The sequence below is a fragment of the Lindgomyces ingoldianus genome (assembly GCF_010093535.1).
Source record: "Lindgomyces ingoldianus strain ATCC 200398 unplaced genomic scaffold BDR25scaffold_40, whole genome shotgun sequence".
NCBI classification, from domain to species: domain Eukaryota; kingdom Fungi; phylum Ascomycota; class Dothideomycetes; order Pleosporales; family Lindgomycetaceae; genus Lindgomyces; species Lindgomyces ingoldianus.
In genome coordinates this window covers 39,140-65,254 of record NW_022985201.1, presented here as the reverse complement: position 1 = coordinate 65,254, position 26,115 = coordinate 39,140, and the positions used below count along the sequence as shown (strand labels likewise).

General features: G+C 45.0%; 6 protein-coding genes across 6 annotated transcripts; 1 reads left to right on the top strand and 5 right to left on the bottom strand.

The window, feature by feature from the left end:
* Positions 1 to 5,865: 5,865 nt before the first annotated feature.
* On the bottom strand, positions 5,866 to 11,771 carry BDR25DRAFT_91094 (uncharacterized protein). Its single transcript, XM_033699230.1, has 4 exons — positions 11,365 to 11,771; positions 9,775 to 11,240; positions 9,617 to 9,726; positions 5,866 to 9,562 (listed from the first exon to the last, which is right to left on the bottom strand). The coding sequence occupies exons 1-4, from the start codon at positions 11,420 to 11,422 to the stop codon at positions 5,962 to 5,964; spliced, it is 5,235 nt and encodes a 1,744-aa protein (XP_033541989.1). The 5' UTR covers positions 11,423 to 11,771; the 3' UTR covers positions 5,866 to 5,961.
* Positions 11,772 to 13,071: 1,300 nt separating this feature from the next.
* BDR25DRAFT_295581 (DHH phosphoesterase) lies at positions 13,072 to 14,675 on the bottom strand (the record flags this gene model as incomplete). The annotated part of the gene is made up of 3 exons (XM_033688858.1): positions 14,513 to 14,675; positions 13,274 to 14,460; positions 13,072 to 13,098 (listed from the first exon to the last, which is right to left on the bottom strand). The coding sequence occupies exons 1-3, from the start codon at positions 14,625 to 14,627 to the stop codon at positions 13,072 to 13,074; spliced, it is 1,329 nt and encodes a 442-aa protein (XP_033541988.1). The 5' UTR covers positions 14,628 to 14,675.
* A 306-nt stretch (positions 14,676 to 14,981) lies between these two features.
* On the bottom strand, positions 14,982 to 15,897 carry BDR25DRAFT_295580 (phospholipase/Carboxylesteras-like protein). Its single transcript, XM_033688857.1, has 2 exons — positions 15,810 to 15,897; positions 14,982 to 15,754 (listed from the first exon to the last, which is right to left on the bottom strand). Exons 1-2 carry the CDS (start codon positions 15,871 to 15,873, stop codon positions 15,084 to 15,086), a joined length of 735 nt encoding a protein of 244 aa, XP_033541987.1. The 5' UTR covers positions 15,874 to 15,897; the 3' UTR covers positions 14,982 to 15,083.
* Positions 15,898 to 16,614: 717 nt separating this feature from the next.
* Positions 16,615 to 17,298, top strand: BDR25DRAFT_270624 (uncharacterized protein). Its single transcript, XM_033687219.1, has 3 exons — positions 16,615 to 16,727; positions 16,789 to 16,929; positions 16,984 to 17,298. The coding sequence occupies exons 1-3, from the start codon at positions 16,712 to 16,714 to the stop codon at positions 17,223 to 17,225; spliced, it is 399 nt and encodes a 132-aa protein (XP_033541986.1). The 5' UTR covers positions 16,615 to 16,711; the 3' UTR covers positions 17,226 to 17,298.
* A 6,348-nt stretch (positions 17,299 to 23,646) lies between these two features.
* On the bottom strand, positions 23,647 to 24,603 carry BDR25DRAFT_360761 (uncharacterized protein; the record flags this gene model as incomplete). The annotated part of the gene is made up of 7 exons (XM_033696300.1): positions 23,647 to 23,697; positions 23,730 to 23,832; positions 23,907 to 24,078; positions 24,125 to 24,176; positions 24,203 to 24,274; positions 24,306 to 24,533; positions 24,595 to 24,603. 7 exons carry the CDS (start codon positions 24,601 to 24,603, stop codon positions 23,647 to 23,649), a joined length of 687 nt encoding a protein of 228 aa, XP_033541985.1.
* A 265-nt stretch (positions 24,604 to 24,868) lies between these two features.
* Positions 24,869 to 26,096, bottom strand: BDR25DRAFT_379884 (uncharacterized protein; the record flags this gene model as incomplete). Its single annotated transcript, XM_033697641.1, has 2 exons — positions 24,869 to 25,556; positions 25,608 to 26,096. 2 exons carry the CDS (start codon positions 26,094 to 26,096, stop codon positions 24,999 to 25,001), a joined length of 1,047 nt encoding a protein of 348 aa, XP_033541984.1. The 3' UTR covers positions 24,869 to 24,998.
* Positions 26,097 to 26,115: the final 19 nt, after the last annotated feature.

Genomic DNA, 26,115 nt, shown 5'->3' with positions numbered 1-26,115 from the left:
TGTTTATCTCTATATAGTTTAATTTTTTAAATAGTTTTTTAAATATAGTAATTACACTATTTATATAAAGCTTAATAAATAAGGCCTAATTATTTTTTTTTTTAGGTTAAAAATACTTAGTCTAGACTTTATGTAAGTTTTTTTTACTTTTTACTTTTTTTAGTATCTCTATTTTTTTTTACACTAGTGTAGTATTACTATCTTAAAAGGCTTAGTCTATAGTAGGCTTTAGTTTTACTTTTATAATATTTTTATAAAGCTGTTTTTTTTTTCTTTTTTTTAAAGAATTCTTTTATATAGAAATTAGTTTATTTAAGTTATTTATTATAAGTAAGTTATTTTTTTTTCTTTATAGTATAGTTTAACTTGTGTATATTAAAGCTTTAGTAGGCTATTTTTTTTTAATAATAATGTTTTTTTCTTTAATACTTTTAATCTTATATAGGCTAGTCTAGCTTTTTTTCTTTTTTTATGCTATAATCTTTAAGCTAAGAGAAAGGTTAAGAACTTTATATATTATAAAGCTATTATAAGTGTTAATTATATAATTAATATTTACTTTTATATAGTCTTTTTAAAGTATCTTTATTACTTTTTATACAGCACTTACTTATATAATAATGTTTAGTAATAGTAGAGAGTCTAGGTTAATTCTTAGGTATGCTCTAAAAACTAGCAGTATAGGTACTAGACTATGTAGGCTAGCTATGTTGTTTAGAGCTTTAACTACTATCTATAAAATAGCCTTATTATTTATATAGTTACCTAGCTTAGTCTTTAGAATGTTAAACACTTATTAAAAAAGTATATATGCGCGCTTAATTTTTCTAACTACTTAATATGCTTTTATAGGCATCTACTTACATGTAGCTTTTATAATTTTTACATAAGCTTAAAAATTCTTTAAAGTAAAGTTTATACTAAAGTTATGCATAATATAGTTTAAAAGTTTTTAATAAGTGTTAATTTAGCATTTGCATAATACATCCTAAGTATCTTATATAGACATAGATTTTAGAAATAAGGCCTAGTTATATAATTAGTAGAAGTAGTAAAACTTCTTAATCTTTTCTAGCACTACAGCATTAATATTATAGCTAGCGCTAGTTAGCATCTTCTAGAGTCTTTTTATGCAGAGGTGTCTAAATTAGCAGTAGAGGTAGTAGAGTTTTAATTTAGTAAAAAAAAACATAAATTTTTTTTTACTAATATTAAAAAAAGTGTCTTTATTTTTATATAATAAGTATAGTAGTTTTATCTTTACATATAATAATATTTAAAACATTATTAAAGTATGCCTTAAGTTAATTAGCATTTACTAGTAATAGTAAAAATAGTGTTAAAGTTTTTAAAATATAGTATGTAACTAGACTAATTAGGTTCTAGATTTATATAGTACTAATTAATTTCTTTAGTGTCTAGCTTTTAAAGCTAATATTTATTTAGCTAAGTGTTTAATTAATTTTTATATATAAGTTCTTTTATATATACACCTTAAGTTAAAACTTATTAATAGTAGAGATTTTTACTACACTTATGTTTTATAGTTTGCTTTAGTATACTATATAGTATTAGTTATTAAGGATAAACTACTTAGCATATTTCTTAGGTTTAATGCTATAGATGTCCTCTTCTGTTACACAGTATAAATAGGTAGTAAAGGTAAAGTAGTTAATAGCTTTTTTAGCATTCTTACTTTTTTATTTTATTTTTTTTATATTATGTAAATTATTTTTTTTCTTAGAGTAACTTTTAAAGTTTTAGATATATAAAGTAATAGCTTTACATAATAAAGTTTTATTATAAAAATCTTTATATAAAGTAACATACTAGTTCTTTACTTATGTACAGTTATTATAAAAGTAGTTTAATAACTAATATTTTTTTTATAGTAGACAAAGCACTTCTTTATTTATGTGTAGTTGTCTTTAGATTATAGCCTAAACTTAGATAAAGATCTTCTATATTATTCTTTTTTATTATATAAACTCTTATTATGCAGAGTTATATTAGCAGTTTATGTAGTATACATTAAGTAGTTTTTAGAGGTATTAGTTTACTTTTTAGTTTATAGTAACTTAAAGTAATGCTTATAAGTTACTAAATAAAGCTTTATATAAAAGCTTAATAGTAAACATAGCATGTTTTAGTTCTAGTTATTCTTAATAGGCTTATATAATAGTAGTGTGCAGTAAAACATCTTCTTAGAATTTTATTTTTAGTGCTTTTTATATAAGTGTAAGCTTATTAATTATTGCTTTAAAAACTTTATATAAACTCTTATTAAAGTTTTTTTATTAGTATTATATAAAAGTTATTATTATCTAGTTTATCTAGTACTAGCTATAGTTTATATTAGTGTTAAAGTAACTACTTAAAGTGTTATATAAATGCTTCTAGTTATATCTAAAGCCTATGTTATATATATAGTACATATTTACCTAACCTTTTAGGATATCTAGAAAGATGTTTGTGTACTAAGTTTTTTAAATATTTAGCTATTAACATAAATTAATAAAGATTTTTATTTTATTTATAAAAATGTTATATAGTTAACTTATATAGTTATTATTTTTTTTTATACTTTTTAAAATTATATAATTTTATTTACTAAAAGTTTTTCTTTAGTAGTTTCTTTTTAAAGTAGAAGTTTGTACAGGCTGTAATGTAGTATAGATTATGCAGGTGGTATTAGTAGTGCATACACTACTGCAGGCGGTGGTGTGTACAATTAAGGGTGTGGAGCAGGCGTTAGGTAGGGTGGCATGTATTGTTTGTACAGTAATTAGTGTAGTGCTAGCTAAGGTGTAGAAGCAGGTAATGCTAGTATATTTAGTGTTAATAGCAGCATTATGTTTAGTCTACTTCTATGCAAAGCCTTATATAGTAATAAAGGTTATGTATAAAGCTTTTTTAGTGTAATTACTTTTTTTTATACTATATTATACAGCTTCTAGGCTTAGGTACCTTTATTACCTAGCTATAGTGTAATTTTTTTATTTTTTAGCACTTATATAAGCTTCTTTTTAAATATATAGCTAAGTGCTAAAAAGTTTTATAGTGTTTATTTTTTAAAATTCTTTATATATAAACTTAAAAAAGTAGCGCCTTTTTAAGTTATTATGCATAAATTAGTAATTATATAACTTACATATAATTAAGTTTATAAGCTTATTAAAGCTTTTAATATGTTAATTTTATTATTTTAGTACTTTAGGCTAGTTTTATTTTATAGTGTTACTTTTAATATTCTTATATTTTTTATAAGTTATTTATATAATAAGAATTATTTCTTATTCTTTTTATTATTACATAGAGTTATTAGTTGCTAATAAGATTTTATTATAATAGTATAGTTAATTACTTTTTTAGTAAATTATATAAGTACTGCTGTTATCTAGCTACTAAGTTATGCAGCTTTAATAGCTTTAGTGTGCGCCTTACACTATCTTCTTTTTACTTTATATAGTAGTAGAGCTTACTATATAATGTAAAGAATTAATTTACTATTCTAAAAAATAAGTAACTAAATAAAGTACTTTATAAAGTGTAAGTGCTTTATTATTACTTTTTTTAAAAGATAAGTAACAAAATAAAGTGCTTTATAAAGCATAAAGTTAATTACTTATATAGTAGATTACATAGGTACTGCTGTTGTCTAGCTGCTAGGTTGTGCAGCTTTAATAGCTTTTAGTATACATTTTATACTATCTTCTTCTTACTTTGTACAGTAGCAGAGCTTACTATATAATGTAAAGAATTAATCTACTATTTTAAAAAATAAGTAACTAAACAAAGTACCTTATAAAGTGTAAGTGCTTTATTATTACTTTTTCTAAAAAATAAGTAACAAAACAAAGTACTTTATAAAGTATAAGTACTTTATTATTACTTTTACTAATTTATAGTTAATTAAATTAACTACTAATTAGTGTTAAATAGGCTTTAATAGCTAGCTGCTTATAGTATAAGCACTTAAGTAGCAAAAGTAAGAGTAGTATACAGTGTGCATAGTGTATAAGGTAAGTAAAGTAAAAGTAATATATTTCTAGTTCTATTACTCTTATCTTTCCTTTATATAGAGGAAAAGGGGGATATCTAGATGTTTGTGCACAGAGGTTCGCGCACAAGCATCATGTAACATAGATACGTGATCCTGCTTGTGCGCGATCGCTTGTATCCAGGCCGCGACGCTGCTGCTGCGTACGGACACTTATAAAAATAAAAATTTAAAAGTATATAAATAGTTTACTAACTTTTATAGTTAAAGTGTTTAAAAAGGTTTTAAAAAAAGTAGTAATAATTACACATAAGCTAGTATTAGTGTAATAAAAAATTACTAAGCTTTAAGCAGCTAATAAAGCTGCTACATAATATAAATTATATAAAAAAAAGTAAATTAAAGTAAAAAAAACCTTAATAATTAAAAAAAGCTTACACTTAATAGCTTTAAAAGAGTTTAAAGCGCGCAGTAATAAAAAGAAGGTAAAGAAGTAAGTATAAGCTAAAATAAGTAAGCTATCTTAAAGGCGCTGTAGATAGTGCAATTAGACTAGGCATAACACATAAATGTGTAAGTAAGAAGTAAAAGTAGTATCTAAATAATATTCTAGGCTATACTGTACTATATAGTGCTAGAGCAGGTTGTTATAGGCTATAATAGAGTTTGTTAGGGTGGGGTCTTAGCAAAAGTGAGCAACTTAGGTGTGTGAGCAACTCGCCTGTGAAGTACGTTATTAGATTATTCTTTACATATTATTAAAGCTTCTAGCTTAAAAGAATACTTTAAGTAGTTAGCAACTACTTTTTTTTAATATGTTTATAGCTATATTACTTATTTCTTGCTGCTCTTTTAGGCAAATAGAGCACGTTACAGTGGCTTGCTTAGGGTATGGGCTTTATAAAAGAGATTAACTAAATAACCTATAGTTAATTAACATAACTAACTAATTACTAAACTTACTAACAAGCGTAGGCTAACAAAGAGTTTCTTAGTTGGCAAGGTAAAAGTGTGGCGGGACTACCTGTAGACACAATCACAAATCAAACTAAGCAGCTCGCACCATAAATTCCGATATTATCCCATTTCCTAACATAACCTATCCTATCCTATGCTATCTCAAGTTACCATTCCATCCTGTAATCCCCAAGAAATCTACAACTACTAACGTCAACAGCAATATCATTATAACATACTCAGCCACTCATCTGATCTGCCACCCAGCTGATCCAATCCACCCAGACAGCTCAATAAGATTCGTTATAGTATCTGTTCTCTTCTTATTCCAGCTAGCATACACAATTCCTCTCCCCGGCCCCATCTACCATTTATCATCCTCACCCCTCATCCTCTCTTCTATCATCTCACCTCAACAATCCTATGATATCCTTCTTCCAAAGGGAAATGTCGGCCGTAATTCATCCTACCGAACCCAAAACCATCCATCCAGACTAAGAAAATCTACAAAGTCGTCATGGGAGAGAAGTATTCATGAAAAGGTATATGATATGTATGAAAGAAGAATGCCAATTTGATTTGCACGCCTTATCCTAACCTTCGCCTAGTATCTGTATCAAGTGCAAGATTGTACGATAGAAACGAAGACTAATATTGCAGTTGTGGGGATATGAAGTGAAGGTTAGGTGTGTGGTGGTGATGGAAGTATAACAACGGGTTTGTGGGAATAATGCGGCGAAGAGCAGAACAGAAAAAAGCAACTCCTCGCTATGCAAGCAAGCAAGTAGGTAGGCAGATAGGCCGTTATCCATAAGCGGGGTAATAATGCGTGCAAGTAGCACACAGTAGTTCAAAACAGGGAGAGGAAAGGCAAAGCACTAGCTAAATAAAGGCAAGGATAAAATGTAGATGAATGTAGGTGGGAAAGGGGCTTGGGGTATATCATTGCTGAAAAGGGATAGGAAAATGATAGTAAATCGTCACGATCGTGTATGACGACAAGCTTAAGAAATCCGGTCAAGCTCATCTCTAGCTCTAAGATATTTCGTTGCAAGCTGATCGCCGCCACGCTTGCTCTGCTCCATCCAATGCTGTGCCACACACATGGTCATGGGATCGCTTCGCGCAGTATCGCCCGAGGCCTTTCTGTCGCGGTTCAAGAGTTCGGTCTTGAAGACATCGCGAGGCTTTGTGAGAGGGAGAATAGCGCGTTGTAGTAGCTCCGGGGAGGTGAGGTAAAAGATGGCGAGCTCACGTTCGGCAACCGCATCACCCTCTCTGGCGGTGATGAGAAGCATCCGAGCAGCGTCTTCCATCGTGTAGCGGGAAGACGGCTCGTCGATTGATGGTGCGCTGCTAGATACTGACGCTGTGCCTGGCTGTTGGGATGCACTTCCGTTCTGCTGCTGGATGATTGGGTCCCTCTTGGAGTTCTGTGCGACAATGTCGTCGACAATTTCCACCATGATACGGCAGACATCTTGCTTCAAGCCTAAGGCGGCAAGGCCAACATCCCAAAATGCCTTCCCACGAGCTGTCTTGTCGAGCATCTGCGCCGGAACGAAAGACGCAATGAACTGCAAGTCTCGGAAGAGAGTCTTTGGTCGAATATCAGGATCGCGGAAAAGGCCTTGAAGGACTTCCACAATCATGTCCGTGCTTGGAGGGCCGACAGGTGAGCGTGTCCCGCTACGGTGGGGCAATGGAGAAGCTGTCCCAGCACCGTGGAGGTTTGTCATGCTATGTGAACGGCGCTCTTCACAATTCGCAATGGCTTCTTCGAGATTCTGGGCACGAGATACTTGGGCTGCAGGTTGACGTGAGCTTAGCTCCGGCATGGCGCCCAGTGTTGGTGATTGAGGAACGGCCGGTAGAGTATCTCGACGGTTGTTATAAGACCGGCCGGAGCGTGAACTTAAAGAGGCGATTATAAGAAGTTCAAGCTCATACAGAGCATGAAGTTTAGAGAATGGATTAGGATGTGTAGCAAACTTGTTCAAAAGGCGGCGGAAGGCGACATTGTATGGGAATTCCAGCAATCCGGCCTTCTTGGCAGCAGCCATACCCGTAGATCGCGAAGTAGCGTCACTCGAGGTTGAGTGCTCGCTGGCAGAGTGATGGGGATCAGATGCTGCAGCGTGTTGGAGTGTTGCAACGGGTGGGGCTGCTTGGCTCCTCTCATTGCGTCCAAGAGTCTCAAGCGGGCCGTTGCGGGTGTCAGACCGGGTGGCATTGCGAATGTTCTTCATGCTCTTCTTACGAGCTAGTTGTCTCTTTCGACGACGTTCTTCCTCTTCTTTACGGTGGAGACAATCTTCACCGAGATCGCCAGAGAACCAAGCATCGGTCTCGCTTCCATGACCGAAGACCATGGTCCCGAGGTCACTCAAAAGCAATCCCGTCAATGTTTGTTTCAGATCTAGCAAGAATCGTCGTTTGTCTTCGTTGACACTCGCTGATTGCTTCAGCATAACAGTGCCCTTCGAGGACGAGGCAGTTCGTGGGCGAATGCTGGTTGCGCTGGTTGGAGATTGTGCTTGAGTCTGGAAAGGAGACCAGAATGTGGCCGTTGAGTCGATTGTGAGGACAGGACTGTGGCCTCCAAAATAATCTTGAGAATCCATGAGATTCCGACCCCAGGGACTTGAGTCGAAGCTTTGCTGTGAACCATTGCGATTTGAAATGGATCGCAAGCTACTCTGACTGGGACGTTGGGCGAAATCAAGGCTGCGAGAGACGGGCCGACCTTGCGTTTCGTATTCTTCATCGCCAGCAATGGAGAGAGTTCCAACGCCAGTGAGGAATAGATCACCTTTCTGGCGCCCGCTGTCGAGAACTTCCTTGTCACGTCGATAGAGCTCGCTGGACCAAAGCACCGGGCCATCCATCATACCATCACCAACAAGCTTGTTCACACACTTGTCGACCTCAAGGCAGAAACGGTGGATTCGTTCCTCGCCCTTACAGAAGTTCTCGACGCTGTATTGGTTGAGCCATTTTAGCGTTATATCGGACTGCTCGTCCGAAAGCTTGTTGGGCCCACCAAAGTCTTGGGGAGCAGCCATGATATCGACAACTTGGGCTTCTGTCTTCAGCAAGAAATTGTTGGTGGAAGATTTGGAAAAATTCCGTGGTCGGTTTGTCTGGATCGGTTTGCCGTCCAGAGTCCTTGTGGGTTGTCCCATGATCTTTAAGGCAATTGCAACATTCTTAGCTTCCTCGTAGCCTGCAGAGTTCCGAACATCTGTAATGTACCACATCTTGTCTCGCAAATTCTTTAGTGCCATCATCATCTCTTCAATGGCGGCATCGTGACGCTCCTGTGACTGTTTAAGCCAAACAAACCAGGCCTCAAATTCTTCAATGGCGGATGCAGACTTCCCAAGAGAGTCCCGAGGCCCTCGACAGAAGTAATTTAACAGTGCAGCATAGCCATTCTTTATTAACGAGGGGGAAGTTAATTTCCGGAGGGTCTGCAGAGTCTTGTAGTAGAGGTGGGCGTTAACAAAGTCAGAGCGGGCCTGGCACTGGTACATTGCAGCCTCCAGCATGGTTACAAGCACGGAGGTCTTGTCCTGACTCTCTACTGGCTGCGGGTTGCTGCTACTCCTTGGTTGCTGCGGAGAGCGATGGCGGGCTTGTATATTCCGTTGGCTTGCAATAAGGTTTGTCAGCTGGCTCTGGCTTTGGCTATTGTATGGGTTCCTGGATCCCAGAGAATCACCATCTCTCCTAGCTGCACGTCCTCCTCTAGAGTCTCGGCGATGGGTTGAAGTTCGATTGCTGAAATTCTTCGACTCGCTTTCCGGTGCAAGTTCCTTTGGGATCTCATACTCTTCGACGAGTTTAGCAATTGCCTCTTTCAGCTGATGGTAGTCGCTCTCAAGGTCAAGCCGGTCTGACGCCCCTTCGTCATCACTGCTGTCACTCTCGGGTGAATCGTCATCATGTTCATCCTCATCGTCCGCATCTTTTCGCATTCGGGGTTTGAGGTGCTTGCCATCAGGTGAAATATAAAGGACAGCCCATCTCTCAGCACAAGGGTGACATGAGCCGGAGCAGGCATCCATGCCCAGGATTCGGGACATTTCAGAACATGCCATTCTAAGACGCCTTCCGTAGTCCTCTGTGGGTGCGATTTTGGCCTTCTCAATGTAATTTTCCTCAGGGGGCAATGTGTGGCGATCGATCGGCTGGCCGGAAGAGTCCAATAATGGCTCCCTAGATGTGGTGTCACTGGTCATTGAAGAGGCGCTTTGACTGAGAATTGAGCTCGCATCACCAGCGGAGATAGAACTAGGTCGGAAAGGCATCGAGATCCCTGAAATCGACGAGGCAGATGAAGTAAGACCAGTCCGGCTACGGAGGTCTTTTTCAAAGTGGCTAGACGGCGGACGGCGTTCTGGAAAGAGGGTGTTGACCAGAGTGATGATGTCAGATGGACAGACTACAATGAAAGGTTGGACCTCTACGGTTTCCCGTGGTGAAGTAATGGCCTTTGCGGGAAGAAGAACGGGCTTAGAATTGGACTTAGAATGCTTGAACCTAGCCAAGATATTGTCAATGTGGACCCGAATCTCTGGGAGAATGGGAACTCCTTGTTTCCTAATTAAAACATTAGCTAACGAAAGGTACGGAAATCCAAAAGGAGTATCGTACCAATTGTACGTCATGTCTAAAACATGCTTCTGGGCGCGGATGGCAATCTCCTTGAGAATTTTCTGGCGGGCATGTTCACTGATGTGGTGGCCAATCATGATTCCGTGGCTCTGTCTGGATATTAGCATTATCCTCCAAATATGTAGGAAGAGACATACCTCGGGATGAATGATAGCGTTCAGTAGGTAAGTAGAGAAAAGCCAGCGAGACACGATGAAAGTTCGGGTTCCAGCACGGCGACCACCAGACTCCTCCATCTTTCGAAGAATGGCATTGCCAATTTCTAGGACACCTTCAGGGATACCACCAGCGCTAGGCTCGTCATCAACAACCTCAAACAAACGTTTCACGGCCTTGTCATAGAAATCATCGGCTGCAATAGTGTCCTTAGTACTTCGAGCCACTGGTTGCGACGCTGGCCGTGCGGATTGCTCCTCGGCCTTCTCTAACAGGAACTGGCCGTCCTGAAGAACCTGCATGAGGTAAAGTTCCAAGTTGGCTTTTCCAGGCCATTCTCTCATACCAGCAAAAGCATCCAGAACATGAATGATGAACTTGTCACATCCTGGCTTTCCTGCGGTGATGAGCTTTGCACAAGTGGTAGCCCAGGCGTCTGTCCGGCGGAGGTCCTCGGCAGAGTCCGGCCCGGAAGAATTAGCGAAGATGGTGTAGATGAGAGCAGCCAGGGGGTCATGTCTTTGGAACGACAACAGGCGCTCAATTGGAGTGGGACCTTGCGGCTGATTGGGCTTGTGACTTGAACCAACGGCTTTACCCCGAGCTTGCATGGCCATAACAGAATCTATGGGATCTAGAGACTGACGAAATGTGGTCAAGGAAGCCAGCTCTTGCTGAGACAAATTGAGAATCCGAGTAGCAAGGAAATCTGGATTGGTGCGGATTTCGGAAATGAAATCGAGCAGGTCATCCAGGATTTTGGAAGGAACCTCATTCATGAACGTGGAAAAAGACTGAGACTTTTCGTTCCTCATGCTTTTTGACTTCCCCAACTCCAAATCAGGCTCCAGCAATGCATATCGGCGAGTGGCATCGCACGAGTTCCGAACGTCGTGAAGAGCATGAAACAGGGTAGCAAAACTTTTTTTGTCATCTGACCTAAAGCTGTCAACCAAAGTACGGTGAGCGAGCTCTCCGCAATGTACCAGACGTGCGGAAAGAGCGCTCGAGACGAGCCATCTGTGCAGGCGGACCCGGGAATGGGCCTTGCGCTGCTCCTGATAGCCCTGCAGACGGATCAAGTGGGCGAGCTCGGCTAGCGACGTGGATGAGGTCGGGATGGCCGCTGTAGGGAGGTACGCGTCGGTGTAGTGCGAGAGGTCGGCGGGGAGCAGGCGGGGAAGGCGCCCCGCTGGAGCAGACATCGAGGAAGGAATGACGGGCCTCTGGACGGCAGTCGCGGTGGCGGACGGTCTCTCATTGTTGTCGTGGGCTCCGCCAGGTCGACTTCCCATCATTGACTGAGCAGGCTTGGAGGGGGGAGGTGAAGGCGACCTGGGCGGACTCTGAGAGCGGAGCGGGACCTCGTGCGAAGGGTCATGGACATCAGTCGAGTGCGAGGGGGTATGGCTTCTAGAAGAAACGTGGGTGATAGTCGGTGACACGGCTAGCGCGACGGTCAGTGAGGGCCTGCCAGCTCATCGTACAGAGCGCATTGATCCGAGCCTCGACTATTGGGCGGGGGAGGGGACTGTGGAAGGGACTGAGGATACAGTGTGTAGACCACATACGCGGAGTAGAGTAAACCTGCGCCGACGGCGAGGCGGAGTGCTGGGTTCTTCTAATCATCCTGTCGCCATCAGGAGTGCCCGATGAGAGCCGTTTGGCGTCGCCCACACAGTCCAGGGAGCTGTGAGGGCCTACCACAGCATGACTGCTGCCAGATGGGGGCCAGGGAATGGCGGAAACGGAGTCTTGAGGAGGCAGAGCGACGTGTGCGCTGGCAGCAGACGTTGGCTCTCCCAGACGCTGCTCCAGTTCCAGCACGGGATGCGTGTTTCGTTATCGATACAAGGCGGTCCGGGCAAGCGAGGCGGGAGGCGCGGGCGGCTCGAGTACCTATCCCCAGCAACCAGCAAGTCACGATTCTCCTCAGGCGAATCGACAGATGCCCGATGGACTAGATGGACAGACAGAGAGAGGGCGTGCTGGGTGCGATGGCAGCGACAGCATCCACGCAAATATGTTCCTGCTCGAGATTGGTGGCAACAGCAGACCGCCTGCCCTCTCCCACGAAAGCTGCGTCCCAGTCGATGACTTGCAGGCCAGCACATCCACTGCGAACTGGAGCGCGAATCAGGGTCGCGTATCGCCCTGCCACAGCGTGTTCCTCGCCAGAACGACGCCGCATTCGTCCAGTTGCATCTCCACTGTGCAGGACGCTCACCGTCGCCTCAGCTGGCAAGACGCGGTCGACACGCTCGACAAGCACGGTTTTTACCAGTCATCCCCGCGGCGAGCCGCTGACAACGCACTCGTCGTGACTCTTCGATCAGCGCGCCGTTTCATTCTCAGATCGCGGCGACTTCGTTCCCGCCTGTGGCTCGCAGGGTCTGGCGGCCCATTCTGCGGCCACCCTCCCCTCGAGCCTGGACGACCTCTTCGAGACTGCAACACCACAGCACCAGTGCTGAGCATCCTGATTCCATCGCAGTCGTCCGCAACCAGTCGGCTAAGCAGCCCCGTCCAAGTTTCTTGACGTGACGAGCGGCCAGTGGTTCAGATTGAGATCGCCCCTGCACGGTGCGTGATGTGTTGGCACTCCAAGAGCATCGCGCATATGCAGACGACGCTGTCAAAAAAAGTCCTGCACGCCAAAATACCGCGTCCCACTCGCACAGAGAGGTCCGGTGGAGAACCACTGTTTCCCACTTCATCTCAACCTGCAGCGCTAGATTGAAGTTAAAATTGAGCTCACCACTGCCTGTGCCGTGATCCCATCTGAAGCCAATGAAGCTCGCAGCGGCCATTCGCGAGCCTTTCCCTCCAAAGCTTTTCATGCTTCGGTCTAACATGCCCCCGGGTAGCATCGCCTCTGCAAACACAGATTCGAAGCGTGCAGCCATACCACTGCTTCCTACTGGTGAGAGACTCTCGACACGCATTTCGTATTACGAAACTCAAAGTATCTAATCTGAAGACGGTACTCCGTATAGTGTATTGTGGTTCATTGTACTATACTCCTTGTACTACGCGAGTATGCGGCTGCTTTTCTCTTCCTCTCCCTGGGTCTTTTTTTTCGGGACGATTTTAGATGGGGACCGGGATGCCATCGGACCCTGAAAGCTTCCCAGACGGTGTCCCTGACCCATCGGTGCCATCACCATGTGCCGAGCTCGTCAGTCCCCACCCCGCTCCACCAGTTCCGGGGGTCGCGCATGGCATTTCGGTTTGGGCATCGAGACATGCCCCTAAATATCTCAGATTTGGGCTGACGCTCACGTTGCCCAACCGCCGTTATGCGCCTAGCATGTTGCGAAACGAGCAACGAGGTCTTTGATCTCCGCTAAAACCAGGCTTCGCCCTCGAACGTGACACTTCGTCGAAACTGCTAAGATCAACCTCGCTCGTAGATGCTGAGAGGAGACAGCGCGTGGCGCGCGCTCCGTCCGGTTAGCCTTATATCTTAGGTCATTCTACTTGTTGCATGGCTTCCCTGAGCAAAGGAGCGACACGTTTCCTGCTGTGCTGTACTTTTCTTTGCCACCAGACCTTTCTCCAGTGCCCATCACTACTATTCTCATGAGCATTGCCGTCTGAGTCGCACCACTCCTCAAGTCCCAGTTCTTCGTTGGCATCAGCGGCAAATTTCTTCGCTGCTGAGATGGCGTCATCATTGAAAGCCCAAACCAGGAGCTCCCGCTGAAACTGGCCTTCCGGAGATGTTGAGGTGGTCATGACAGCATACAGGTCAAGGTCCTGGTCCTTGCAAAACTTTTGTAGCGCTTCAAGGTGAGCTGGTTCGAAGGGTTGGGTATTTGCTTCCTCGCATGCTTTTTTTTGTATGAATTCAATAGGCTTCACCACTGAACTGATACCGAGCTTTTGATTCCCTTCGTTCCACTGCTTGAAGTCTTTTCTTAGTATATCATGCAGCTTTAACTTTGCAATGTCCTTTTTCGCAGAATCAATACGTTTATAGAACAAGCTGCGGTCAAACTCGGCTGAAAGCTGAGGACAAGATATGATCTTAGCTTCCAGATATTCGACTGCTCGGATGTCGTGTTCGGTTGTCTTGTCTTCGGATTCGAGGTTTGCTGTATCAATGAGAATGCTGGCAAGTCCTAATTGGGCAATCTGTGCATCCCAAAATTTGACAACAGCAACATCATCTGACAAGCCGTGTCCTTGTCCGTGAGCAGCGCCCGACGAAGTCCCGGAACCCGAGAGCAAGTCCCAGACCTCCCGACAATATTCAGTGACAAGGCTAGTGCAGCTGCCAGACTTAGTGATTACGCGAGGCTCACAACCCGTATCTTCTGGTACTTTGGATTCATCTTCGTGATGGTCAATCACCCCTTCCACGCGAGCGGAGTAAATTTGGCCCAGTTGGCCTTGGAGGGCATTGTGATCAACCAATATCCATCTTGTGTTCTCGGGACGAAGCTTCGACTGTATGACAGACAGGTCAGGAAGGTCATCAAGTGTTATCAGATGGCTTGGTTCGATATTGGCGTATGTAAACAGCGCTAGAAACTCGGGACGAAGCCGAAGGCCTGAGGAAGGTATGTTTGTCACAGGAATGTAGAGCTGTGTGAAGGCATTGTGTGGCGGCGCCATAGAACGAAGGTATGCATACAAGACCGAAGAAGTCATGGAATCGAGATCTGTGGCAACTGTCAGCTATAAAATTCTCTTTTCCGGGTGGAGCGCCTCTACCAGCTGATTCGTTCCCAATTACGAGGGTAACTCTCTGGCTCGAATCAATTGAGCTCCGGAGAGCGCCTTTGGCGTAGGCAAGAAAGCCACGAAGGGAATGCCTCGGAATAGCCATAATGGCGGTAGCTTTACCACTAGAGTTTCAAGCAGTGAAGCCTGCACTGGTTGTTTGGGTGTTCGTCCGAGAAATCGAAGCACCTATTTGGACAAAGTGACGTAGGAGATACGGTCCGAGCTTTAGCCGGATCTATGGTCTGTGCACGGTTCAAATTAAAGGCAGGGTGTGAAGTGATGAAGGAAGTGTTCAGATAGAGCTGTTTTCTGTGACGGTACCTGTGTCTCTCAAACAAGCTGTGCGGACTGCGTTTCTAGTAGGTTCCGTCTAACCCATCCCCGATTCACAGAGTCAAAAAGATTTCTTAAGCCCTCTGATAATTGGGTGAATCTGCTAGCAAGTAATACAGGGTCTCCAGTCTCCTCATCACACTAGTAGAGGAGATTAGGCTAGACATATCATGTTTTCTTTGGTGCCCATGGTATAAGGTTGCTTGCTTGTCGGGAAAAATCCACGTCACGTAAGTTCCACGCCGCCAGCAGGTACGCCTCGAGTGCTCCGCAACCTTCTAGCAAAAAACTGCATAATGGGAAGCATTTCCTCGCGGTTTCTTGGCATCTTATCCCCATACTCATTCCACTGTTGGAGCTGCAAAAACTCAAAGGCATCCTTAAGCCTTGTAATGGCACTATCAGAGACTGCAGAGCCGCGTGATCCCTTACAAACCAACACAGGGGTCTTGCTCTTCCGCTCCAAGGCTTTCAGAGGCAGCGATAGTGGCAGCACACCTCCAATGCTGATAACACCGCCAAGTTCGTCTCCTTCAAGTTCAGCGGCAGCTTGTAATCCAGCCATGGCACCTTGACCGTATCCGAAGACTATTATCTCGCGCGCCTTGTAGCCACATTGCCCAATGAGGCCTTCACAGATTACGCTATCCAGTATGAGGCGAGTAGAGACCTTGAAGCCCACATCTCCATCTAGTTTATGGGTATTTTGGTCGATGACGAGGTCATCGCTCCAATTGAAGCCACTGAGGAAGAAAGGGAGAGGGTTTGGAGCTTGCACAGATATACACACAGTTTCGGGCAGGGAAAGTTGTTGACCAAGCTTCGTGAATGGTTCGTTGGTATCTCCGAGACCGTGAAGGAGGACGAGGACGTTCGTGGGAGGTTGTGACGACGGTGCTGAGCACATCAGGATATGACTCGGAGCTTTGTCGGCTAGAGATTTGTTACTTACGAGGAGTAATGCTTAGTTCAAGTGAAGATGGAAAGTCACTCTTCATGGGAAGTCGACCCGGCATGATGCAATCCAAGTGTTGTTGAACACATGGTTACGGTCTTGGGTCGCGGCCGTCATGACTGACGTGAAGATCGCCCCGCCGATCCGAGCGCCAAGAAAGTCCTGGAAAGCTGAGTTAATTCCGCGATACTGATCAGTTAGTCGAGGACAAATATACTAGAGTTTGTGAGGACTTTAGGGAATAAATGTCCAAGTCTATGCTTTACTGTTTCTCAGGGGGTGGTCGAAACAGTGGCGACAGCAATCTAATAAGCTTTTGCCCAGTCTCGCGTATTTGCTTGACGAAGCTTTTTCAGCTTACCCATGCTAGTGCTCCTAGTCTCATGTCTGCTCTAACCTGAACCCGCCATCAAGGCATGGGTCTCAGCAGCTCCAGAGAAGAAATTCATGCTTTGAGTAGCTCATCTCGGCATAGAAGCAAAAATAGATTAGTGAACGAACCAATTAAGGACATGAGAGTGGCCCACGATGCGTAATGGAGTAACAACGACACGCGAAGTCAAGAGACCATCCCTGCGTTTCCATGGCGCGCCGCGTAAGAATATGGGCCTCGTCAAGCGGAGGGGTCTCGCCATGAGGGGCATCTCTATTTTCATTCGTGCCTTTCTCCGGATTCAACGCAGAATGACGAAAGCTGTGAGCCAAGCTGTGGTTTCGATGTGTTTCATGCAGGCGAGAACCTTGAAATCGTGAAAGCTATGTCAGGAGAGATATATATTTAAACCCTGCGCCTGCCCTCTTTCTCTCTTTCAATCAGCCAGTCTGAAAACTTCCTACTTCCGACTACATCCATCACACAAGAATTCCCGCGTCAACCTACCTCCTTTTCAGCTTCCAGCATGCCTTTCGGTTGGGGTAAGCTCATCCACAATATGATCTCATAAAGCCCTCAAATCTGAAACAGCTTCCAATCTAGGAGAATCCGAGCGTTCTTACGACCAGGTCTACAACAACGGCCAGTTCGAGGAGAACAAATCTAGCCTCGGCCACGAAATCATAGCCGGCGGCGCGGCTTTTGCTGGCTTCAAGGCCTTTGAGGATCACCAGCGTAAAGAGGGTTAACCACTCTACTCGATTTCACTCAATTCTGGTGCTGATTAATCCTCCACAGGGAAGCCTGTGTCTCATGCCTTCGCAAAGGAGCTGGTCGCTGGATTCGCTGCTGCTGAGGTAGACAAGTTGGCCGAGACGAAGGGAGAAGATTGGTTTGATAAAGAGAAGGCTAAACGCCAAGCAAAGCAGAACGCCGAGCAGATGTACAACGACCACTATGTCCAGGACCAGGGCGCTGACCAATATGATCCGAATCATTACGGACGACACGAGAGGTTTGAGCAAAGGGGATGGAATTAAGGATGAAAGTTACGAGAGATCATTAGTAGCATTAAGCGACGGCTAGATACTTAAATACAATAGTTGCCTTGCTGAAGAGAGCTGTTCTGTCTTGCTATGCACTGGAGTCTCATGCAGAGTTTCAAGAATGACGTCGTGCGCTTGTACCACGCCGAGGCCCAAGCGGGGTAGACTGGAGCGATTTTCTGAAAAACACGACCTAGCTATGGGACCACGAAATCTCGTCTCCGTCGCACACAGCATTTGAACGACACGCTTTCACCTGCTTTCAATGTCCAATAACTCCAGCCACTTCTCTTTGATCCGTCGTGAATCCTGATGTCGCCGTTACTCTCGGATCAGTCCCCTTGCGCATTCCTAACCAATCGTCCTTTTCGCCTGTGTTACAGCTTCACAGCGCAGACATGAAATTCGCAAAGTAAGCATCTCCTTTTGCCATCTTGAGATAGATTCCACGAAGTTAATTGCCGTGTCCGCAGAGAGCTTGAGCACGACCTAGTCCCTGAGTGGCGGCTGAAGTACCTGAACTACAAGGTGCGGCAATTACGATCCATGACCTTCACCCAGTCCCAATTAACCGCTCCTTCCTCCAGCAAGGCAAAAAGAAGCTCAAAGCCATCTCTCGAGCACTTCGAACCGTCAACCAGACTCCGCGCTTTCGACGCCGTGGTGCGAGTACCCCCACCGCCTCGCCGTTCGAAACCGCCCCGAAATACTCGTTTCTCAATCGAAACCATGGCGGCCGGGAGACTATCGATGCGAAGGGTTCGAGAGACTTGAGGGCACTGGCAGTAAGGAATGACAAGGTCAGCTTGAAAGCAAAGTCCAATGGCAGTCGCTCCTCCCTTGCCAGAGAGATTCGGCCCAGTCCAGAGGAGCAGCCACTCAAGGAAGGACAAGATCCGGGATTTCAGGGCTTAACAAGATATGGCAGTATCATTGGAAGTCCCCCAGGCCCTTCCCCGCCGTCCGGTCGGCATGAGAGAGGAAGAATACCATCATCTTTGCAGCTGCCAGCATCTGCCCTAGATCCTGAAACTGCTTCGCCAAAGGCCGGCCCCTCCAATACAGCTCACGCCAATTCTAAGTCCCCCCCACTCCCTCCGAGTGCCGATAGCGATGCCTTCCATGTCGGGAAGACGAGATCGCCTCATCGGCAGTCTTCGACATTGCCGACGAGGTACAAGAGCATCTTCACACCCAAACGAATCAGTTCTACACCTGGACCGGACAACCCTCGGCCGTTGCTCCAACGAATGTTTTCGGTAACGGGAAGAGGAACCCCACCCTCTAGTCCAAGTGACGTCCCTCTTGAGGCGTATCGCGACCTTGACGTTCGACAGTCTGAATTCTTCAACTTCCTCGATCTAGAGCTTGAGAAAATTGAGTCCTTCTACAAGCAGAAGGAGGATGAGGCTACTGAGAGACTCCAGGTGCTAAGAGAGCAATTGCATATTATGAGAGACAGGCGAGTTGACGAACTTATCGCTCTGCAGACTGCCAAGATGAAAGCAAAACATGACATAAAGCATGCGGCTAACGGCCTCCATATTGACGGCCTGCTCTCCAGTTCCGAGGATGAAGAACAGCAGCCCACCCTGGGAGGTCATACGCTAAACGCCTCCTGGTTGAAGCCCGTTGATAGCGCCCTGGGGGCAGTTAAAGCTGGTCGATACGGTAAAACAACGAAAGGAATGTATGACCTCGGTACCCCGTCTGCCTTGAGGCCTCAAATAATGCCAGATGATCATCGCGACTACGTCCGTCATCCCGACCACCCCGACATCCCTTACCGGTCAGCGAAGAGGAAACTGAAGACCGCGCTTCAGGAGTACTACCGAGGGCTCGAGCTTTTAAAATCATTTGCTCTACTAAACCGGACAGCTTTCCGTAAGATTAACAAAAAGTACGACAAGACGGTCAATGCTCGCCCCTCCATGCGTTACATGACGGAGAAGGTGAACAAGGCATGGTTTGTTCAGAGCGATATTCTCGAGGGGCATATCCGTGTAGTAGAGGACTTATATGCAAGGTACTTCGAGAACGGGAATCACAAGGTCGCTGTTGGAAAGCTTCGGATAAAAATGTCTCGAGCAGGCGACTACACTGAAAATTCCTTCCGAAACGGCGTCATGTTGGCAGCAGGCCTCGTCTTCGGCATACAAGGGCTTGTGTACGGGATTCAATTGCTGTTTTCAGATGACTACACACTTGCGCTTAATACGAGTTATCTGCTCCAGGTAAGACAACACTGCGGGGCGATCGATTATTACTAACGTAACTGAGATCTACGCTGGGTATTTTCTCATGAATTTCTTGTTCCTTCTATTTTGCATGGCATGTCGTGTTTGGCACGAATCAAAAATCAACTACGTCTTTGTTTTCGAATATGATACCCGCCATCATCTAGACTGGAGGCAGCTTTGTGAAGTAAGTGGCCCGTGCTGAGAAGAGTGCTATGCTTACACCTTTTAGCTTCCTTCATTCTTCATCTTCCTTCTAGGGTTCATCATGTGGCTCAATTTCAATCAATTCGGCAGCAGGACCATGTACCTCTACTACCCTGTCATTTTAATTGGCATATCTGTGTTAGTGCTATTCTTTCCCGCGCCCGCAGTATACCACCGAAGTCGAATCTGGCTTTTGTATTCTACAGTGAGTGCCCTAGAATTGTTTAGAGTGATACGAGTTGACCTGAGCAGTGGCGCTTACTTCTAGCGGGACTGTATCCCGTTGAGTTCCGAGATTTTTATCTGGGTGATATGTTCTGCTCGCTAACGTATAGCATGGGGGTAAGTCTTGCCTGCTACAGTCACTATTATGCTAATCATCTGGCTAGAACATCGAGCTGTTCTTCTGTCTTTACTCCCAGGAATGGGGGAACCCCCCAATGTGTAATTCAACCCATTCTCGCCTTATGGGCTTCTTTGCTACCCTCCCAGGAATTTGGCGGGCTCTACAATGTATACGACGTTATTACGATACGCGAAACGTGTTCCCACATCTGGTGAATTGCGGAAAGTATATGGCAACCATCTCATTCTACGTCACATTGAGCATTTACCGCCTCCATAAGATCCCTGAAACTCGCGCCATCTTTATTACCTTCGCCGTAATTAATTCCATTTATTGCAGTAAGTCGTTCCTTGAATAGGATGAAAGCTTGGTGCTCATTTAGATTAGGCATATGGGATGTGATCATGGACTGGAGTCTTGGTGACCCATACGCTCGTCACCCCTTCCTTCGCAAAACGCTTGGCTACAAGCGAGTCTGGATATACTATGTTGCGATGGCTTTGGATCCTATACTACGGTTTAATTGGATCTTCTATGCTATTTGGCCTATCGAGCTTCAGCATTCTGCAATTTTGTCGTTCGTTGTCTCATTCTCAGAAGTTTGCAGGAGAGGCATGTGGACGCTTTTCCGAGTCGAGAACGAGCACTGTACGAAGTAAGTATCACTTCTAATTGAGCTTACCCCAGAACTGACATACAGAAGTGTCGGCCGCTTCCGTGCTTCTCGCGACATACCGTTACCCTACGACGTGCCCTCAAGCCCAGATGTATATGTTCGCGCCTCAGGCGAACACCAACAACACGCGGAGAACGGAACCAGAACTTCACCACATGCGTCTCTCCGCCGCACCTCAACTGCCCCCGCACCAGAAACTCTCACACCTCATACTCACACCTTTACCACGTCCTCTGGGCTCGAGGCAACTCAAAGCCGGTCTTCGGCTCGGCGTCGTAGAGCTACTTCCTACACAGGCACGGGCGATGACTCGTCTCCTCTTGCTCGAGGTTTGACAAGAGTAGGGACAATTCTTCGCGATGCTCATGCCCAAGATTTCGAGCGGAAGCGGAAGCCGGAGCTTGGGAGAAGTCCTGTTGGGAAACTTGAGGGTGAAGATTCGGAGGAGGAGGATGTTGATGATGATGATGATGACGACGTCAGTATGGAGGGCGAGTGTAATGAAGGTAATGCAGAAGAGTTCAGAGAAGCGAGGGAGGATATAGAGACTGGTACGGGTGTAGAGGGTGAGAGACGTGGAACATGACCGGGGTAATGTAAGATAGAAATGTGCATCCTATTAACCTTCCATCCGGTTTCAACGATGGTCTTGAGGGATAAATTCTGGCCTAATTAAGTTCCACGTTACAGGTTATCGTGCTGCAGATTCCTCTCATATCGCATACCTTTCCCATTGCCTATCTTGTCATACTTTACGCCCTCTATCATGATCCTTATCACACTTATTCTCTGTGCTTGCATTGTCTTCCTCAAACACAGGGTAGCACATCCCCTATGTGAATTCGAGTTTCCGAAGCGCCAAAGCGCTGGCATCTTAAAAGACATGAATCCTTTAAGAGCCACCTCGGTGAAGGACTGCCTCTCTAACGGGCAACTTGATACTAGGGTACCGTTTGGCGGCCAACTTTCTTTCTAAAATCATTGCAGCAGTCACTAACCCAGTGCTGATCAATATTATTACCCCTCAGAGCTTCACTATAAGCTCATCACCACGTAACGTCCGTAATAGCCAGTTATTCTCCTCTCTACTCCTTTCTTCATCAATTTCCCATCAGTGATTCAGGAGTTTCCCATGAACCGATAAAAATTCTGCAAGAAATGGCTTCCCCTCTCTTTGTCTCCGTATCCACATGTCCAATCTCCCCCATGATATTAATAAAATTTAACTCTGGATAGCTCCAGCCGCTCTTTTAATGAACATCTTGGAAAGAAGGGTCACGCTTCAAACAAGCGACTGTGTTGTCAAACTGAGACAGGAAATGTGGCGGCTTCTTATACTACTTTCCTCTCTTCCACGCCAACTCGAAGCCTCTCTGCAATTCCGGCTCGACGATCATCGGCGAACCAATCCTCCCGATGTATCGCGGATATCTCTCTTCTCTTTTCCTTTGTCTATGCGTTCAAGTAGGAAAATAAATTGCAATGCCCAGTGTAGTCCGCGACATTCCTTCTAACGTCATGTTTAATGAGGATATAGAGTTGTCGAGTGACTCGAGTCTCCCCAACAGCGCCGTCATCACGATCGGAGTCTTTCATCGCCAGTAACGGCATTAGCATCCCCACACTCGTCTAGCAAAGGCTTATCTCTAACAACTCCTCTGTGGCAGTGAGGTAGAGAATCGACTTTCCCGTGGCGTGATCAAGCAGCTCCTCCACACCCTCCTGACTCGTCGTCGAAATGAGACCGAAAGATGTTTTAACGTCGCCACGTCGTCATCCACACGTTTGATAGATCTCTTAATCTCCTTTAACGTTTGAAGAAACTCGCCAACAAGGTACAAATTCCCAGCTACAAACTCTCGATGACCGCAAACGGAAGCATTCTCTCTCCTTTCGCAAAATTACCCCCAAAAGTCTAAGGTCTCTTTCGTGTGCCCAATATTCAACCTTCCAGGCTTCTGCCTAAACTTCAGCCATCTTCTCCAACTTCTCTCCCAAAAGCTTCACCTCTGCTCCTTCTTTTTCCTTCATTTCCAAGACTCCTCTACTCTTGTCACAAACATCAGTCTCTCCTTGTTAATCTCATACTCCACCTCTTACCTAACCCTATAAAACGGAAATCATATTTCGTATTGCTAGAGAGTGAATTGGCTACCATGCAGCCAATCTCAATCCTTCGTTCTTGTCTCGCCCTCGTAGCGTTTGGTGAACCAATTTCCGTGCGTCTTCTTGTAGAACGGGCAGTGGATGGCCATCGTTCTCGTCTCTCACTAGAGGACTGGATCTTTGCGGAGACCGGATGGCATGTTCCAAGATTAGCCGAATCAGAGTTGGAAGGGGGAAAGTGGGAGGGAAGAGAAACGATAATTTAGTCCTAGGTGCTTATGAGTGTATGAGTGCAGACACCAAGACGAAGATGGGCTCGAATATTCTTCTCATGTGAAATTGTGCGTGATGCTATGGGACGAGTCCAATAGGAACACGGCTTCATCATTTTTCGATTGATTGTTGCATCACTCGCAGATATCGCTGGACAATGATTCTGCCTTTGGCGTGGGCGATAGTTTGATGATCCCGTTAGAAAGTCGTCGTCGCATGCTGTAGGCAAAGATTGCTAAATTTTCACCAATGATATCAGTCAACTCCACGGCCAGGTCACGAAATTCTAGATTACTGTTTCGGGGACACCACGCAAAAAGATGCAAACATTCCGTTGCTAGCTTTACATGTCCGACGCAGGACTTTCTTGCGGCCATGAGACCTCGCTTAGGGTTGTCGAATGCTGCGGATGAGGCTTTGGTTTACATTTCGATCCTTCCTGTGCGGCACAGCATAATCGCCCCCAAGGCTCTCCCCTAAGGCAACCGCAGAACATCTCAAGCCTGAATACGAATGAAGAGGCTGGGGATTAGGGACGCACCAATAACTTTCAATAGGCTGCAATTCTCGTTAGGTTGATTCGCACCACAGGTAGGTGCGCCACCCCACCTCCGCTTCGGCCTGTTTCACAACATTTCTAACTGTCTCCCAACATCTTCCAAGGCCGTGAGTAGATCCTGGTCAGAAGAGGCTTTTCTATAATAAGCGGATCTGTTCGCTGATTTATTCATCGGCTTCAGCATAGTCTTTTGTCTGCTTTAGAGATCTCAAGTCTAAGTAATACAACGTTTAAAGCGTTCTAAAAAGATAAATTATGTCTCCCAAAGGACCGCTCATGGCGCAAGTGGGATTGAAGACCAGTAAGTTCTGTACAATTCAAAGAGCTCGGAAACGTATCCTTCGAGGATGCGATTAAGACGAAGGAAGTGAAGATTGAGAAGAACAGGGAGGTGGTGATCATAGAGGAAAAGGCTGGAGGAGTAGAAGTCAAGGACTCTGAGACTAGGGAGGTTTAGATCAATGAGGGAAATATTAAAGAAGTAGAGACTGAGGACATAAAGATTAACGGTGTATTGTTTCGGGAGGAGAAGATTTAAGAGCTAATCACTGAGCTTGAGGACTTGACCACTGCAGTAAATGAGTCTATCGCTATGCTAAAGGAGTTGAAGGTCAAAAATGAAACTACCCAGACGGGCGACTGACGTCCCAAGCTATGTTTTTCAAAACACGAAATCAACCATCTTCGCTACGAGGTCACGCACAAGGAAGATAACGTAATCGTGAAAGGATGGTAATTGAAACCATGAAAACGGTCGACTCGAACACAGAATGAGATTCCCTCCTGTAGACGTAATGAGCAGGTACGACCATAGATCGAGTGACAAGCAAATCTCAGGACATATTTTGGGCAGAGGACGCGCGGAGCCTCGAAATACGGAGCGGAGCGCCTTTTTAGACTCCAAGGCGATCGATCAAGCAAATCTAATCTTATTCAAGCGAGCCATTCTGGGTCGCAACCCACAACATGTCTCCTCCGGAGCAATGGGAATTATGTAGATGGGAGTGGTGTTGACAATTCTTCATCTAATCTTGCGGAAAAGCTTCCTTCCATAGCGGTGCTTTTGATAATGAGAGAATATGTTATAGTTGCGTAGAATTCGTCCAAGCGTCAATGAATGGCCGGCTACGAATGGTTTGAGCTGAAAATTGAGACAGTGGAGCTTACTACTCAGCCACGAAAGTGAATGGAGGGTCAATATTATGGTGGAGAGTGCAGCCTTACTTATGCAGCCTTACTTATACATAGACAGAAAGAATATAGTTAACCAAGTGCGAAATCTCCCTTCTATCCTCTTCTTAATTTGGTCGAAAGACAAGTGCTAGATTACGCTCTATCTTTTCTCGCCCATACTTCTCTTATATTAATGCCTCCCCACCAGACTCAGCAAAGGCAGCATATACACCGCGGTAATCCATGCATTCCAAAACATAAACGTCTTCTTGTCATCCCTCACACGTCTTAAAGCCATCGTTCTTATCCCCACAACGGCCGCCAAAATGCCTACCAGCCCAAACCCCAGAGCACCAACATCCCAATACAACGCGCAAAATATAGACCAAATTCCTACAGAAATCACAATGGAGATCCTCGCCGCAACATCTCCAATAACAAGGGGAACGGTCCTGCGGCCGCGCGCACGATCACCGGCTTGGTCGTGCATGTCTTGGGCATGCGTGGTGGTGAATACGATAATGATAAGGATTCCGAGCCAATTCCAGAGGGGTAAGAAGTTATGCTTAGAAAGGCCGTGCAGCTCAGCGACACTCGTGAGTATGTTGGCGTATGGAAGCAGGGAGTGACCCACTGCAACTTCCATTGCCCCGGATGAGAAGGATACGTAACCTAAGCCGTTAATCAGGTTTCTCACAACGCAGCTGTTGTCTGCACCGCCTAGATCGTTGTACCAGCATCCTAGGATCTGTCAGTGTAAAAGTCCGCGCTTCAACAGAAGGTGTGACTTACCCAAAACCATCAAAGCTAAACACTGCGCCATACCGCCAACTCTCCAACTAATGAATGCTGTAGTGATGTACGAACAGAGCATGAATTTCTTCGCTTGTGCTTGTGTCATTCTTCCGGATGGCATAGCTCTCCATGACTTGTTGATCCGGTCTTCCTCGATTGCAGCCCAGTGTCGTTGGTTGTCGATCGCGAATGGTAGGAGATTACTCCAAACCCATAACGCCGTGACAGGAGCTTGAAGGAGCGCATCCACTGGTCTAATAGCATATTCAGACGGCAATCCGAAGGCGGAGGTTGCGGTGGCGCCCAGAATACCAAATATCGTTTTGGGAAGTATAATAGTCTTGATGTCACTTCGAGTAAAGAGCCAAGTCGAATACAGATGGTATCGCAACCAGTTGGTGATGATATAGACATCTTCGCGGGATTTGGGAGTCTTAAGCCCGAAGAGACTAGGGGTGCGTGAGAGTTGAACGGGGACCACCGCACAACACATAGCGAAAGAATAGAGTGGT

Bases quoted from the DNA above. Each gene is read 5' to 3' on its own strand.
- BDR25DRAFT_91094 (XM_033699230.1), bottom strand. From the start codon at position 11,422: ATGATTAGAAGAACCCAGCACTCCGCCTCGCCGTCGGCGCAGGTTTAC. The intron at 11,241-11,364 runs GTATGTGGTCTA...CCGTCGCGCTAG, and splicing joins GCAGGTTTACTCTACTCCGC to CCGTGTCACCGACTATCACC. The intron at 9,563-9,616 runs GTACGATACTCC...TGTTTTAATTAG, and splicing joins TTAGACATGACGTACAATTG to GAAACAAGGAGTTCCCATTC.
- BDR25DRAFT_295580 (XM_033688857.1), bottom strand. From the start codon at position 15,873: ATGCCGGGTCGACTTCCCATGAAGAGTGACTTTCCATCTTCACTTGAA. The intron at 15,755-15,809 runs GTAAGTAACAAA...TGATGTGCTCAG, and splicing joins TGAACTAAGCATTACTCCTC to CACCGTCGTCACAACCTCCC.
- BDR25DRAFT_270624 (XM_033687219.1), top strand. The intron at 16,930-16,983 runs GTTAACCACTCT...AATCCTCCACAG, and splicing joins GGATCACCAGCGTAAAGAGG to GGAAGCCTGTGTCTCATGCC.